The following is a 16,714-nucleotide window of genomic DNA, read 5'->3' on the forward strand; positions in this document are numbered from 1 at the left end:
AACGTTCTCTTCTCCTCTTTCCTTTCCTCACACTTTCTGCTCCTCTGTGCCTTTTTGCTCTTTCTATTCTCTACATTTACTCAGTTTTATCAGCCCCACATACTTTTTATATAATGACCCCCAGAGATGATTGAATGCTCTCATGTGTTTCCTCCAAGTGATGATCAAGTAGGAAACCCATGCTCCCTGGATCTACATGGATTGATAACAGTAACACTTCTTTTCAGATGCCTACAATCCAGCCATAAAGCAAGCAAACAAACAAAAACAAAAAATCCCTTGATTCAGACTTGGAACATGAAGTTCTTAGCCCTGGAATTTATTTTCTTCTAATAACAAAGTTCTTAATCAAAGTGCCAGATTCTCAACAAGTATAAATCAACAATCTATACCAGCTAAGGATCAGGTCCAAAATCTTTTTACTCATTTATATTATATTCAAGTGCAGAAAGTACAATAAGAAGCACAAAAGTCCACTCATTTCAACTGCTTTATTCTTCTTCTGTAATTTAAGTGAGTTGTGCAAATCTTTACATAGCCTGTGACCGGCCTTTTGGTGTTTAATAAAAACAAACCAAAACAGTTTAAAGCAGGTGAGATAATAAGGATGTTCAGATTTTGAGGTGTGGCAAATACCTGGTGCACTCCTATTAACATGCACTCACCAAAATGAATGCAGGTGCCTTGATAGTTTATGCAGGGAACACTTTTTCATAATTACACCCAAATTCTAATAAATCTCCAGAGAACCACCATCATGATAATAAGCCCCAAGAAGCTGCCCCAATATCATGCCAAACATATTGCGGTAGGCAAAACAAAAGAAACAAAATCTCAGGAATCTCTCTCATATAACACCGTTACTCCGATTTGCAGCCACCACAGCAAAAACATTCAGCGTTAAGGCTGAAACTGCATCTTTCACTAATCCTGTAATAGCTGCATATGATATGAATCTGTAAGGAATATACTGAGTGATATTTCATAACATATGTTTCAAATATACAGGCACAACTAGGATGTCTCAGTCTGCAGTTTTTACTAAGATTCTGGGTCAGAGTCAGGGCCCCAGCTGATAATCTGTCAGGGAAGAAGACTGCAAAGGCAGAAAATTGCCACAGCCTCCCTTCCACTAGGGGAGGTGTAAAGAGCCAGAATTTCCCCCAAATTTGATTGTGCTAACTGAGAAAGGGCAGCTCTGATTCAGTGCATACCCACATTGCTGCTTTTGCCAGTGAGATTTATGGAGCCCTGATCAGAACCAAAAGAACTGAAACCCAAGGAGAGTTGCTGGTGGTGACGTTGCCTGCCTTATATACCAGTAGGATGCCCTGGTGCAGGGAGATATAATTTACCCCTCCTGTGCCAGCACTAGTGAGTCTGGCCATCTGAATTTCTCCTGCCTTTGTGGGTTTAACACTCTTAAGATTACCTGAACTCAATTTTTGGTGTGCTCTGATATACAAGGAAATAAACAAACAAATAGTAGGCCTGATTCTGAACTCCTTGATCCAGAAGCCAATGGGAGTTAAGCCTAAGCAAAGAGTTCAGGATTTGACCCAGACAACAATCAAGTGGTTGGCTGTTCTTAGCACTACTGAACTATTAGTCAAACCAGTGGTCTCCCATGCAGGTCCTGTTCCACTCTAAACCACAGTTCCAGCACCACTCAAATCTGCATTGAGCTCGAGGACATTTCATGTGCATGCATCCACCTGCAAAAAAGCAAAGAAGACAGAATTGTCTTTGGGCCTTAGCAAACAATGTAAGGAGAATGTGTATAAGCCGGTTAACCAGTGGTCATTGAAATTCATTTCTAAGTACTAGATTATGCCCATTAAGCTCATCTATAGAGTAAGGAGTGGTGCAGAACTGCTGAATCCCTTCCTGGAGCTCTCCAGTACCTGTCACTGTATCCCTTTACTGGACGTAGCTTGCTCCTCGCTGCTAGCTGGTCATACGCCACAGGTTGGAGGAGTAAGGACTGCAGCTCTGCCTGACCCTTAAAGAGACTGTGCAAGGTATTGAGAAGGATTCTTGTACCCTCCTCAACTAATCATGTAAGGACTAAGTGATACTGTATCTGGTCCTTAGAAATAGCTCACAACTAGATGAAGAGCTGATAAGAGTGGATCAAAATTCAGTTCTTAACTGGAGTTTGGATTTAACAGCTGTGAAATTGCAAACAGAATACATCCAGATATACAGATTTTAGTGATGGATTGATATTTATCTCAAAATGGCACTAGCAGTTAAAGTTGAATGGCCTTCTTTACATCTGGAGGATTCTTTTAATCACGTTGGTATGTTTCCTATTTTTTTTGTTAAGTGTTTTGCATTTCCCTGTACTTCGAGTAACTTAATCTCCATGCCCCTGCCTTCAATCACTTTTTTTTTTAAATGGCTATACATTAAGAGTAGCCAATGGTCATTAGAGCAATGCACGTCAAATGGTAACTATGTCAACTATAAAATGAAATCTCCTGTCTAACTCAAGCCTAAATGTACAATATAAACAAATGCTGAAAATAAAAGTCCTGACAATATATCATGATCTCGTTCTTACACTGGATTTGTACATAGATTAAACTCCAGATGGCTAATATAATCTCTTGTAAACACAGAAAAGCCAAAATTTGGTATTTAGATGCCTATTGTGTAGATAAGGTATATTACCCTTACTGTTGTGACACATTTTAGGACAAATTGGGTACTTAGGATGTCTACAGAGAACTGGATATTTCTATCCTTGTTTATATTTAACAGCAAAAAATTTACTAGTATTATTCATTCAGGACAACCTACAGTTCTACAGGATAACCACGTTCACGATCACCTGTGAGTAGAGTTGTGCAAAGAAAGCTGTGCAAAGTTGTGCAACATTTTATTATGTGGACGATTTCAAGATTCTAAATCTTGTTTCATGCCAATTCAAAATGAAACCCAAACATTGTGAAATTCTCTGCAAAAGAAAATTCCAGGAAAACATTAATTTTGGACTGATCGAAACATTTTGTTCAAATAAAATCAAAACAATTCATTTTTTACTTTCTTATTTTATAATACACAACCAAATAATAAAATCTGAAATGAAAAGTCAAAAAGAAAATAAAAGAAAATCAAAACCTTTTGTTCTGACAATGTCAACATGGATTTAATCTGTAAGTGGTAGCTAGGATTCTTTTCCCCCAGAAAAGAAATTGTAGAGAAATTGATAGGATTTCTTGAAGTGTTTTTGATTTCAACCAAACTGCATTTTTTAAAGGAAAGCTGTTCCATCAAACTTTTACTGACCAGCTCTAACAGTGAGGTTTACACTTGCCAGGTTTGTATATCCTGCGTGTGGCGGTTTCCTGATTTCAACACACTGCTGTCTAAGGTTGTGTGTGTAAGTACTATGGGGAGGGATAAACACTGAACAGAGATAATGGACAAAATTTAAAGGGCAGACTAAAGACTCATGGCTTGCTTTAAATAAACTGACAATCTGAAATCACTGCTGCGGAAAGAAAGAAGACAGCTGAAAGTGTAGACAAGTGAGAGTTGACAGTGCCTAGAAGAACATACACTATTTTGATTATTTTTTAAGTGTCTGATGGTATTCTATTTATATTAGGGTTTCTTATCATGGACATCACTGTAGTACCTAAGCACTTTTGAGAAACAGTATTTTAGACCTGTATAATAAGGTTCCTAATGGACTCCAGGGAGTCTTCTGCTCTTCCTCAGTCTGAGCTCCAGGAGTTGCTGCTTGCGGTGTGTGTCTATCCTCGACGAGTGTTTTATATATATAATGCTATAAATCATCCCAGTTATGGTGGGAAAGCTTTATTAAATAGGAGAGTCTTACAGCACACCTTGAAGATGATCTGGCCCCTCTAATCTAGACTGATCTCCTCTGGAAGCTCATTCCATTGCAGAACCCCTTTGACTCAAAATGCTTTTGTGATTTTGTCTAATTAATATATAACTATGCAAATCATTATTGCTACCACTGTTATATAATACATGGCCAGAAAGGGTTAAACAGCTTGCAGGCTGAATGACCCAAAGCCAACCTTTAAATTCATGTTAGAAAGTTATGCAAATGGTAATTAGGGTCATTCAATGTTAGATTGGCTAGAACTTTGAAATGCAAACCTATATTGTTAGAAATTAGAAGTGATACTAATTGTCTGTGTGTACTCATAAACGTTAGCCATATAAACAGACAGTTCCTGTCTGCCACTATAACTATTAATTCAGAGATCAAAAGGGAGTATTAACATTTAGATGAATCTTGGGTGAAATAATGTCATTGTCGATATGCCTCTTTGTGATAGACTGCCTAATGGATAAATTGCCCTATGTTAATTTGTGTAATTAGTTACCGGTGGTGCTTAGGAAACAGAAGGTTACATCAAAAGCCTGTTGTTTACCCAGGACTGTATGGCTGCTAGAAAACTGTACAAAAGACCCTTGGATCCTGATCCTGTCATCTCAGATATGCTTAAACTTCATCTGGGGAAGTTTGAGTTGTAAGATTGAGATGAAGTTAAGCTGGAATACCCTGAATATGATATTGGACATTGGACTATAACCTATGGACTAAATTCTAAAAGAACTCTTTGCAACTACAAAGCTCACCATCTCTGCTATGAATCTGAACCTCAAGAATTGAACTCATGTCTGTATGTATATTGATCTTTTAACCATACTCTCTCTCTTTTCTTTTTTAATAAATTTTAGTTTCGTTAATAAGAATTGGCTGTAAGCGTGTATTTGGGTAAGATCTGGAATATTCATTAACCAGGAAGGTAATGTGTCCAATCCTTTGGGATTGGTAGAACCTTTTCTTTTATATGATGAATAAGATTTTCATTAATCCTCATCATATCTCATTTGGGTGACTAGGTGTAGGCCTGAGGCTGGGTTACTTTAAGGGAACTGTGTTGTTGACTTCTGAGAAACCAGTGAGGTATAACAGAAGCTGTTTTGTTCTGGCTTGGTAAATCTAAGTATTGGAATATCCACTAGTTTGCGGGATTGCTTGACCCATGCTTTGCAGTTCACCCTAATTGAGTGACCTCAGCTGGCTCCCCTGGGATCCTGGTTACAGTTTTATTTCCCAGCTCATAAGCATTTGATCCTGTCCCATTGTCCCAGAGGACTGCATCTGTTTTGACAGGTTGTGGATTGAACTGATGGAGCTGGATCTTGACCTGTTGATGGCTCTGTAGATAAAAACCAAGGCCTTCAACTGACAATGGAAGTGGGGCTGGAACAAATGGAGGGATTTGAGCAGAGGGATGATGTGATCACAGCAGCCAGTCCTGCTGAGGAGGTATCAGATTTAAAAAAAAAATTTTTTTCAAAGAATTAGACAGATTATTCCATTTTGTAGGAAGACTGATAGCGAGGCACTGATCATTTCTGTTAGCAGTGCACACTGTCGTTTTCTGGCTTTCACCAGCCAGTAGGGAAACATCCAATTTGTAGGTGGTAGTTGGGATATTTCTCATTCATATAGTGTAGAGAAATGTAAGAACTTTCTTCTTGCCAAAATGGTTACATTTTCCAGCAAAGTAATTTGAAGCGGAACAAAATACAGTGCAGAGCTCTGCTGGGATCTCACTTTATATTTTAACATCAGTGATTCCTTACATTGATACGGGATAAAACAGAATGTGTTAAATAAGGCTGTACTGTTAAAGGATGCATTAGCAGCCTTTTGATTTTGTACCAAGAAAAACTTGACCAAAATATAAATCTGTAGATTATGGGTCACATGACACTGGGAACAATGGGTTGCAAGCAGTCAGCAAATACCAGCACAGAAGCTGGAACGTACTGTACCCATTATCAGAAGATAAAGCAAGCACAGCACCTTTTTATACTTCAGTTCCACTACGTCTAAGAATTCCTAACTTGCTACTATTGCTTGGGGATTTTGCATTCTGACACATCCCTTGTCCTTGACCTGGGTTGGGTTACAAACAAGGGATAGTCTTGTCCTGTTCATAGCCAGTTTGTGGAACAATTCTCTTTACAGTAGTACACAGAAAAAAATAGGAGGGTCTATTCTCTTCTTGATCTGAGTGGTGTATGCAAGCAATGTCCATGACCATTCGTGGGAGTAATACAAATATGTTCTTCATGCATCTAGCAGAGAAAAGAACAGGTAGTTTTCTGTAGATTAAAACAGAGATTCTGTTGCACACAGTGGCGATGAGAAGGTCATGACCTCAGCACTGCTCCCAGTGTGGCCAGTGGCTTTATGGTGATGATTTCTATCTTTTCTACACCTATTCAAGAGCTGTATTTTTAAGACTAATTTTTAAGGTTCTCCGTAATTAAATCCTCTTCTACCTCTTTGTCCTCTTCCTCCTACAGGCCCACTTGCTAACAACACTCCAAGTCCTATCCCCCTTTCTCACTCTTGATTTCGTGCTTTCATTCCTGACGCTCTTTGTGCTTGGATAAGTCTCCCACTTTCCATCTGACAAGTGTCCTATGTATTGCTTCTTCAAATCCCCTTCTTCCTACTTCCTTTCTAATAATCTCTCCACTCCTTTTTCTATCTGAAGCGTTAGCTTCTTGGGGTCGGCAGCATGTCTTACTCTGTGACTGTAAAGCCCTGTGTGAATAACTGGTGTAATCAATTAGCAGCAGCAGTAGTAATTAATATTCATATTGTTGCTCCTTTTTTGAGCCAAGCAGCTCAGCAAAGTTCAGTGTTCTGGAGATGTTCCTGCTGGAAGCAGAAATTGATGGAGTCTGGTACTTTCTTTGATGCAATCTTGTTTATTTAAAAGTAATGCGTGTCTGAGTGCAGAGGTCACCAAGAACCAAAAAAGCAGTTTCTTAGCTTACAACCTCAAGCCTCTGCAGCCAACACTAGACTCAAATTTCTCACTTTAGCTTTTTCCAGGGTCACACTGTGCTTACTGGTCATTGTTTGGCTTTCTTCCTGTTTACCTTTGCCTCCTGCCTTCTCTGTTCTTGTCTATTTTCTATTTCTGGGTTCTGCCTGCCTTCCTCCCTCCTGCCCAAAACAAACAAACCCCCCCCAATACTCAGCAAAAATGCTCGCAGCCACACAATCCAAAACTCCTGGGTGGACTTTATCAGGCCTTGCTGTAGGAGCTATGTGGGTCCAATTATCCCCCAGCAGGTGCTGCAGGGGGGTGTCTAGGTAGTGGGGAACACTCAACCTTCCAGCTGAGGCCTCTTGGCCCTTTCTTCTGCTCTCAAGGTCCCAGAGAAAACAACAAAACAGCCCACAGTCAGTAAACAATGTTAAGTGAAGGTATGAAGGAAAAGAAAGGAAAAATACCCTGTAGGTAGTTCCCATCAGGATCAGGGCCTCTCTTACATCTCAGGGCCCTGGGGGTATCACAGTCACTTCAGAGTTCACTGGGTGTCCAGTGCAAGTTTCAGTCTTTTCCCCCTTTGGGGCTGGAAAATGTGATGGGGCAAGGCCAGATGGTTATGGAAAAGTAGTGGGAGATAGATATATTAGCTCCAGGCTAAACAAATCCCTGGTACCAGGTTAAGTGAAATGGAAGCTGCTCCAAGTCAATTAAGACACCTGGGGCCAATTAAGAACTTTCCAGAAGGCAGGGAGAATGCTAGGTTGATTGGGACACCTGAAGCCAATCAGGGGCTGGCTGAAACTAGTTAAAAGCCTCCCAGTCAGTCAGGTGGGTGGGCATGTCAGGAGTTGTGGGAGGAAGTTGCACTGTTGGAGAGGCTGAGTAGTACATACCATATCAGGCACAAGGAATGAGGCCCTGAGGTAAGGGTGAAGTGGAGCTTGAGGAAGTGAGGGCTGCTGTGGGGGAAGTAGCCCAGGGAACTGTACATGTCATGTTTCTAAAAGGTCAGCTACCATAGCTGATACTATTAGGGTCCCTGGGCTGGAGCCTGGAGTAGAGGGTGGGCCCTGGCTCCCCCCCCACCTTTGCCCCCTGATTAATCACTGAGACTGGGAGACAACAGAGACTGTGCAAGGAATGATAACTTCTCCTCATCTCCCTTGCTGGCTTATGATGAAAATGGCTCAGTAGACTGTGACCCTTGTCTCTAGAGAGAGAAGGGTTACATGGAGGGTCACAGTGAGCCTCTGAGGCTAGCAAAATCCACCAGAAAACGCGGGACCCATGGAGGCAAGGACAGAGCTTTGTCACAAAAAGCTCAACGGCCGGTTCCCTTCCTTAACTATCTCACAATTATTTTTGTAAGTGAAAGGTGTATTCACACATCAATTTCAATGAGGTTTTGTATTAACCTACAACAAAGTTTATCCCAGCTCATAACACTATGTCATCATTCAGTTAGGTTGTGGTAAATACCTCAGTATAGTTTGTAACACAAACATTATGAGCAAGAATAGTAACTCTGGAGTAATTCACATTAATTCTTTATGTTACATCCTGGTCTTGTGTACAGTGGTAAATAATACATGTCTGTTCATTCCTCCCTGTGCCCACTCAACTCACACTAGTGTCAATGTTTGCTTCTCTTCACACATGCCCAGACTAGTGATTTGCTTAGGGAACTGGCTGTTACCACTCGATTCTTCCACTGACTCACTGTTTGATTTTGGGCAGCTCACTTAAGGCACTCTGAGCCTCATTTCCCCTGTCTATAAAACAGATAATTCCTGCCTACCTAGTCACAAGAGTCTTCTGAGACTTAATCAATGGTTTTAAAGCACTTTGTGATCCTTGTATGGAAGGTGCTATTCTAAGTGATTCAAAAACCGTATTATAGGGATGACTAGGCTCCCTTTGTGTCTCTCTCTCTCTCTAGGTAAGTACAAAATCATATACATGGCTATATATACATTAATATTTAGACTGTAAAATTAATTTTAAAAAGGGAGGTTACTGCAAGTGTTAGTTACTCTCCAATAAACTCACCATTTTTTTCTATTGGTACATGGCAACTAGGACATGGTTTGGTTGTTTTCTTGATTGTTTCTCTGGATGCCTCCTCCCACCGTGCTTGCATGGCTGTATGCGCATCAATCTTATATCCCTGCAAAGAGAGAAGCAACTGTGAGTACAATATAGCCAAGTTCCTCTGTGAATCAAGATCTGAAGCATGGTCGTGGCTATCTACTAGAGTAATACAGACAGGAGGGTCTGAAAGTTCAATAAAACTGAAGTCTGCTGGAATTCTGCCCCTGCTGCCTCGTAATTTAACCCATTTTGGTATGACAGAGAAAAATATTAAGATGGTGGAAAACTGCTGAGTCATGTACAGTACAGTTGGAGGATGGAGAGAGCTCAGTCCCTATGCAGGAAACTATTTGCCTCTGCTTTGCAACATGAAGCATGTTCCTTTGTTTTTGAGTTCTGGATTTTATTCAAATACATTATATTTCTGGTTACGTGCACAAGCTATGCTAATAAAGATTAGAGAACAGGTACAAGAATACTGGAGAGGAAATAATAAGAAACCGATGAATAACAAAGAAAGAAAACATCCCCTCAAATAGTACAATGTTGATAGCAAGAGTCACCATGGAGCATGCATTAAAAGTGACTCCCGTGTTTGTCCTATTTCTAATTGATATAAAATTACCTAATCTACACAGGTGCCATACTTGAGAATGCCTTAGCAATTTCTGACCTTAAATGATAATGTAAGGACAAAAGGGATGATAATGTCATTAAATAATTTCTATAGTTCAAGGTTTGGAAAATAGATCGCTGATTTCCTTTGAAATATTACGGTGTAAAAACATTAAATCATGTACAGTTTCTGGCTTAAGTGAAGTATGATTCTCATCAATTGTGTAACTAGAGACTGAGAAGGCTCTCTCGGAGGGCGCACTGGATGTGGGGATGGAATGCACAAACCGTGCAACTCGACTGAGCAGGGGAATGTTGTACTTGTGTTGTCTCCACTACTCCAGCAGTTGCACATTCTTTGTCAGCTTCAGGGTGATATGGTTAGACTCGTCGTCATTGTCAATTCCACACTCGCTATCCGAATTCTCAAACTCTGTATATGACCATTTTGTCTCCGCTGGTGATGGTGTCTGTGTACCTGACGAAACCAGCATAAGATTGTTTGAGACAAAATTGCAATGAGACAAGCTTTTTGGTCTCTTGATCAACTTCCTGTCTCTCCTCTCCAGTGAAAACTTTCATCCCCTACATTCGTGGGTGCAAGAAAACTGCTACTCAGTGCATAGGCTTGATTTCAAACTTTTTCATGAGACATTGCAAGGCTTTGGATTTGAGCTGACTTAGACTATCTTCATCAGTGGTAGAAGGATGGAAAAGCTTTTTCATCCTTTCGTGGCGAGTGGACTATGATGATTGCTCTAGTGCATCTGATGCTAAGTCTGTTAAGATGCTCAAGGTGTTGTGATCAAAGCTATCAATGAGCTGCGTATCCTCCTTTTCTGTCAAAATTTCATATACTCTGTCTCACTGCTCCTCGATTGTTTTAAACGTGAGTAGTTTGCTGTTCCATTATGTTTCTACATTTCTTTTCAGAGACTTCTGCAGTCTGCTTTGAAGTCCAAATCTCCCGATGTAAGTAATGAGATATCAGCTTGCGTGGATAAGTTTGGTTATTGCTTCTTTCTGGTTTCCCGGTTTGGTAGTGTGCTCAAGCACGGTATTTATAATGTGCACTGAGCAGCTTATGCACACATAGGACTTGAAAGTTGCAACCATGTTTGCTCCCTGGTCAGTAACGAAAACCATCTGGTTGGTAATGCTGCGTATAGCAAATCTTCTGAGTGTCTGAATAACAGCCGATCAAATGTTCTCTGCAGTTTTTGGTTTCCCGCTGTCAAACAGAGTCACACAAAGCGCCCACTCCACCAAACTGTTGTGGCTCTATCTAATGAATAGTTACTCCCAAACATGCAACATTTCTGTAATCATCCATCCACAGATTGAGGCACAACACCCAATGTGCCAAGAATGTTTTTCAGCTCCATGGAGATTTGTTGTCTTTTTTCCTTCTGCCACAAGTGCAGCATGCCGGGCTACAGTTGTGGAATGTGGTATTAGCGCACCTGCATCCATTTGACCATATTTGGCACCCATGTTAATCAAAAATTAAGCATATGCAAGGAAGCCCTTGCCTGTTGAATGGTGATTTGCTACCTCTCAGACTCCATGGACTTTCAGAATGCTCAGTAATTCAAAAGGGGGTTGCTGGTTCCCAGCACAGATGCACAGAGGATGTGCAAAGAACAATGCAGAATAGACAGGAATGGCGGAGCTTTGTTTGTGCCCTAAGCAACATCTTACAGGAAGGAGTCAGATACAACGCACTTCTAAAATGACTGCTATACAACTGTACATTAGCAGCTTCTCAGAAACAAACAAGCAGTGATTGTAAATAGTGAAGAAAATGTTATATTAGTCCTGCATCTGCCTACTCTTTAAAGTAGAATGACCTAGGACAGCAGTCTGAACTGCCTCTGTGAGTGGAAAGGACCATTTGTTTGAGCACAGAACTAGAAACTAGGAACACCTGAGTCCTAATCTGGCTCTCATACTGACTCCCTTAGTACGTAAAGGAAAGTCACATAACCTCTCTGCATCCATTTGCTGACCTGTAAAATGAGAATGACAATAACTTCACAGGGTATAGTGAGAGTTAATTACCTACTGATGTAGAGACAATTAAAGATGAAAAACACAGCATAAGTAAGTACTATTATTGTGTGTGTAGACTAATATCTGCAAGAGAGAAACGCGTGTAATTTTTGGATTCAATCCAGCAAAACTTGAATGGCAATGTTTTACCTAAACTGAGCTAATCAAAACTATATGAAACAATGCTTGGAAGTGTCCTTTTCCCACATCTGCTTTCTTTGTTGTGGCCTCATAATACCAGGCGCTGAGCCAAAATCTCATATGCCAAATTGTTAACTTGATTTGTATCACTTGTGTTTGATCTTGATTTTGAAAACAAATTTGAATTTGGGAGAGGATCAGTTTACAAGTAATTACAAAGCTTAATAACTTTCAAGTCTGAACATGTATACCATTCAATGGGACAGACCAAACTGACTTTTTAAAAGACTGAATGATTACACTGGTGTCTTTCCACTGCAAAGAGTCTATTATGAAACAGATGCAAGAGCATAATAATTTCAGTCTATTAGAGCTTTAGACACCCTCCCTACCCTTCTCTGACTGCAAAGTTAAAAACCACTTCTTACAGGAAATAAATGTGAAGAAATGGCGCACAGTGGCCCTGTTCTTCCTGAATCAGTAAAGAGATCATATCATCCGGATAAGTCAGCCTCAGCCTAGAACACATACTGTATATATTTTCATCTAGTTTATTCCACAAGAGGAACAATAGAAAGATAAAGACAGTTTCTATGGCATTGGGGATATCTGTAAAATACCAAGGACTGACTCCATCTTTTCTAAGTGGCCCAGCAGAGAATAAGAAGCATTTTTTACAATGTAAACAAGCAGATAGAATATGATGTCTGGAATACTACTGAGTGGAAAAGGACCTGAGAACTCCCCGTGTGATGCTGTAGCCAAAAGGGCTAATGCAACCCTTAGACGTATAAACAGGGGAGCCAGGCAAAATGTCAATGGAATATGAAGAGTGACTTTTGTTGCTGCAAAATAACCTTCAGAAATTGCTTCATATTTTTACCGAACCCTGTGGAAGCCCTACAGAGCATCTACAGTCATGGCTTAGGAGTTGCCAGTGTACTGCAGAACACTGTGGCCAAAAGGAAAATTATCCTAATAGAAGATCTGATTGCTTTGAGATTTACTGGACAGGAAGGGGCAGGGAAAGGAGTCAAGATGGTAGCAAACAGGTCTGAAAGAAGCAGTTCACTGACAGAAGTAGAGGTGAGGGAAAAGAAGTGAGCTTTTTGTTTCTGTTTTATATCATTAAAACTCCCTGTGGTATTGCAGTCTCATGTACTATAAAACTATTGAGGGCTTCTGAAGACAATATAAGTACATAATACTGTGAAATAGCCTGATAAAACACACAGTGGAGTTAACATTTCTGCTAGTCTGTGACTTATTTGTCTCCATCCCAACAGCATTCTTACATACATTTGATTTGTTCATTATCACATACTCTGGTCTTTTAATTTCAGTTTGTGTGACCAGGCTGAGCCAAAAGAGAGAAAAATCATAAAGAATACTGCAAAATTACTGGATTTTCCTTCCTCCTCCTTCTCTAGGACCATCCATTGCCAACAGATGGATGCCCATTTTTATCAGTTTCAAAATTGACTTCAGTGGTACTAGTGCACAGCAGAAAAGCTCTGAAGAAGTTCCTTGCCTTATGAGTCTTTGAAATGGTGTTAAATGCTGCAGCTTCCTGACACTCATATAGGTTTTACTGAGAAAGAGTGAGATCAAGAGAGCATGTGCACAGGCCTCAAATCCCTGTTCTCCTAGTACACCCAGAAGGCATGCTTAATTAGAACAGGATCTTCTCTGAAACAAAGAATTTGTGGGGAAAATCCAAAGCTGCTGTAAAACAGCATAGCTCCACTGAAATCAACAAAGTTCCACTGAGTTACATCAGCTGAAGATCTGACCCAGAAAGACCAAGATGCAGTATGGTACTATATGGCTAACTCCACTGGAGACAGATGCGGATGTATTTGCCCAGGACGCCCAGAGGAGCTCTGAGCCCCACCGTGAGCGGAGGTGCGGGGAAGCTTAGACTCCCCCAGTCTCCATTACTCACTGCCCATGTCTAAAGTGATATTTGCAATGTTTTTCAGCATAGGAATCAAGCCAGGATCTAAGCTTGCATGAGAATGAGCCTATATGAGAGGTCATAATAGTGTGGAATCCAACAACATATACATGTTCCTCCTGATGATTCATGCCCCATTTGAAGATTTAAGCAAAAAGCAAATGTGCCACTTCCTTTCCTATTAATAAACCAGCTTCTTGCTCCCTCTTGCGTATTTTAATATTATAATATTTATATTACACAAGCTCCTACATGCCACATCCAGGCTGTATCCCATTGTGGTAGGTCCTGTATAAACATATCAATGGCAGTCCTTACCCTAAAGAACTAATGGCTTCTTTTGCACTGATCCACTTGTCCAGTACTACACCTGAGCTTTGTCTTCTCTTCTTCCTCATATTCCCCAGAACTAGATATCAGATCCTCAGCAGTATTTTGACATATATATTTATCACCACTATTACATGTGGAAATAGACTTGAGACCATAATGCCTCTGTGCACTGGATATGCAATATCAAGGGCCAATATATGGACCACTAATTGACCTGGACCTCTCTTATGATTAATACTTTCATATCAGTTACCTTGCCAATCGTTAGAATGGTAAAATACTAAAATATTAACATTCATATGCAACTGACTTCTAAGAAGATGTTTCTATATATATCCCCTTCCGTTTTACTCCTCTCCATAAAGTGAGCCTCCCCTAGAATTTCTTTCTTACCACTCCATTCTCATAGTGACATCACCCCTCTTTGGCATGGAAGATAGCACCTGCTTGTGGCTGGCAGTGACATATAATTACTGCAAACTGTCACTAACACCAAGACCAGTCTCCACAATCTTACATACCAGCTGGGAATCTATAGCTAAAACAGCAGAACAGATTAGGTAGATGTTGTTCAGTGGCTATGAAGGACACCTTGGTGAGTACTATCTGTGAATTTCATGACACCTATTGGTGACTTCAAGATCTACATGCTTTTAAAAATTCTAGGCAATCAAGCGTTATAGACTAGCTTGCAGCTCAATAAGCATTAATGTTAGCCTTTCCAAGAAATGCTTTACAAAACATTTCAGTAGAATGCTTGACGACACTCACTATCTCTCTTGGTAACAATGATTCATGTTGTAGTAATACAACAAATTGTTTTGATCTCGCTTTCATAGAGTCACAAACAGCAGAAATTTAGCCCAAATACTTTATGCTCTCTAAAATTGCGGCTATTTGGGACCCCTACCTTTAATATTAAACATCTGTTCAATTTTTATTTTGCTTCTAATTTAATTACTGGATTTACAGAAACTTAGAGAAGTATGGAGTATGTATGGATGAACATGGAGGACTGGATGGCTCAAGAGATTGGTAATAGAACATGAGGCTTTTCACCCAAGGCCCCTGGTGAATATCTCACCTGTGCTAACAGTATCTGAAGGCCATTAACATCTGATTGCTGATTGGGGGCACAGCTGAAATGAGTTCATAATCTAATCTTGTTCCAGTTTTTAGTGGACATATATTAAAATCACACCCAAAAAACTCCACAGTCGGTACTATGTGATATCTCTAAGGTGCCACAAGTACTCCTTTTCTTTTTGCGAATACAGACTAAGACAGCTGCTACTCTGAAACCTATCAGGAAATTGAGAACTATATTGTTGCATCAGAGGTCAGGTAACATTTGTACTGTAGTACAAGAAAATGCTAAAAACTACATGATCTGCCACCACACATTTAGCTTTCACTCTTTTCCCAACTCTATTCAGTGTTCAGCTTTACAATCTGCCAGTGTTACTAAAAGACATGTTTGCCAGGCTCCAGAAGAATCTAGATTCCCAGAAGAACACCACCAAATAAGGGATATGCCTCACTGATAAATATAATGAACACTGTACTACCGGATTCTGCTGTAATCCACCTCCCAGTTACATCATCAACACAGGCACTTAATGATAAAATGAACTAAAAATAATAATTCTAAAATATAAGGTGATGAAATGTATGGTATAAGGGGCAGCATGAGAATTTCATTTTCTCCCACATACCTCGCATTTTAAGCAGTACTAGTGTGGTTAATTTATCTCTAGCATAGTTTACATATTAATTGGCTCATAATTTTCAATACCTAAGTGCAACACCATTGTATATGAGGCTATTTTTTGATTCTTCCAGAAAACTGAATTGGCCAAAGCCTTCTTTTCTTTTCAGTTAAGATTTTTGAGACGCACAGTACTCATTCCACTGAGCAGAAATTACTCTAGCTCTTCTTCCCCTGGATCATTTAAATCATAAAGAAACCCAGATGCACTGGATTAGCAGTAGGCAGTTATTAGTCACTTGTGGACTTGCACAGATCATGACATTTTCACATGTTGAAGCTATTAAGATCTAAAAGACCAGCCATTGCCAAGCCATTAGTAATTCATTGTGCTCTAATGGCTGGCCACTGCCTGCTTGCAACTTCCTAAAAGTGTACATATTGTCATGATGCAGAATGCAGACCTGAAAAATAGACTTAGACAGATATTTTCAAACAGCATGTGGTTATTTACACAGAGATTTTTTTTCACCTTTGGTTAGTGAGGAAGAACACATCTGTCCAAAGTTTGGTGGCAATACTTATGTATATATAAATAGTCTTTATAACATGCCTTAGACTACCTCACCTGTGCTCTACCCACTAATCCATTTAACAGGACTAGTAACGTTCCAAACTTCTGAACAGCTTCAAACACCTGTAATATTTTTAAAAAGGCAAGTTTTTGAATGAAGTTGCCAGGGTCACATTTTCTTCTTTTCCCTAAAATTATGCTTCTCTGAGGTCCAAAATGGGAAAATTTCAGTTCTGCACCAGTAACCTGTTTAAGATGTAATATCTAATGACCAACTAGGGCTCAAAATGGGAACTCTATTCTGTTGGAAAGGGGGGATTTCCAGGTGCCCAGCACCTGCTCGTAGACCTGGAAACCCTTGAGAAATCAGAATTTAAAGCTATCTCATC

General features: G+C 40.0%; 1 protein-coding gene across 1 annotated transcript in view; it reads right to left on the reverse strand.

Moving 5' to 3' along the window:
- PRKN (parkin RBR E3 ubiquitin protein ligase) overlaps positions 1-16,714 on the reverse strand; it is a 1,223,721-nt gene continuing 1,207,007 nt past the window's right edge. Inside the window, exons 11-12 of the mRNA XM_074948732.1 lie at positions 8,904-9,021; positions 1-1,715 (exon numbers count right to left, since the gene is read on the reverse strand). Of these exons, the coding sequence (XP_074804833.1) occupies positions 1,606-1,715; positions 8,904-9,021 (228 nt within the window). The 3' untranslated portion in view covers positions 1-1,605. The remainder of the gene's footprint in view (positions 1,716-8,903; positions 9,022-16,714) is intronic.

This window comes from Natator depressus, chromosome 3 (genome assembly GCF_965152275.1).
Source record: "Natator depressus isolate rNatDep1 chromosome 3, rNatDep2.hap1, whole genome shotgun sequence".
In the NCBI taxonomy this organism is placed as follows: domain Eukaryota; kingdom Metazoa; phylum Chordata; order Testudines; family Cheloniidae; genus Natator; species Natator depressus.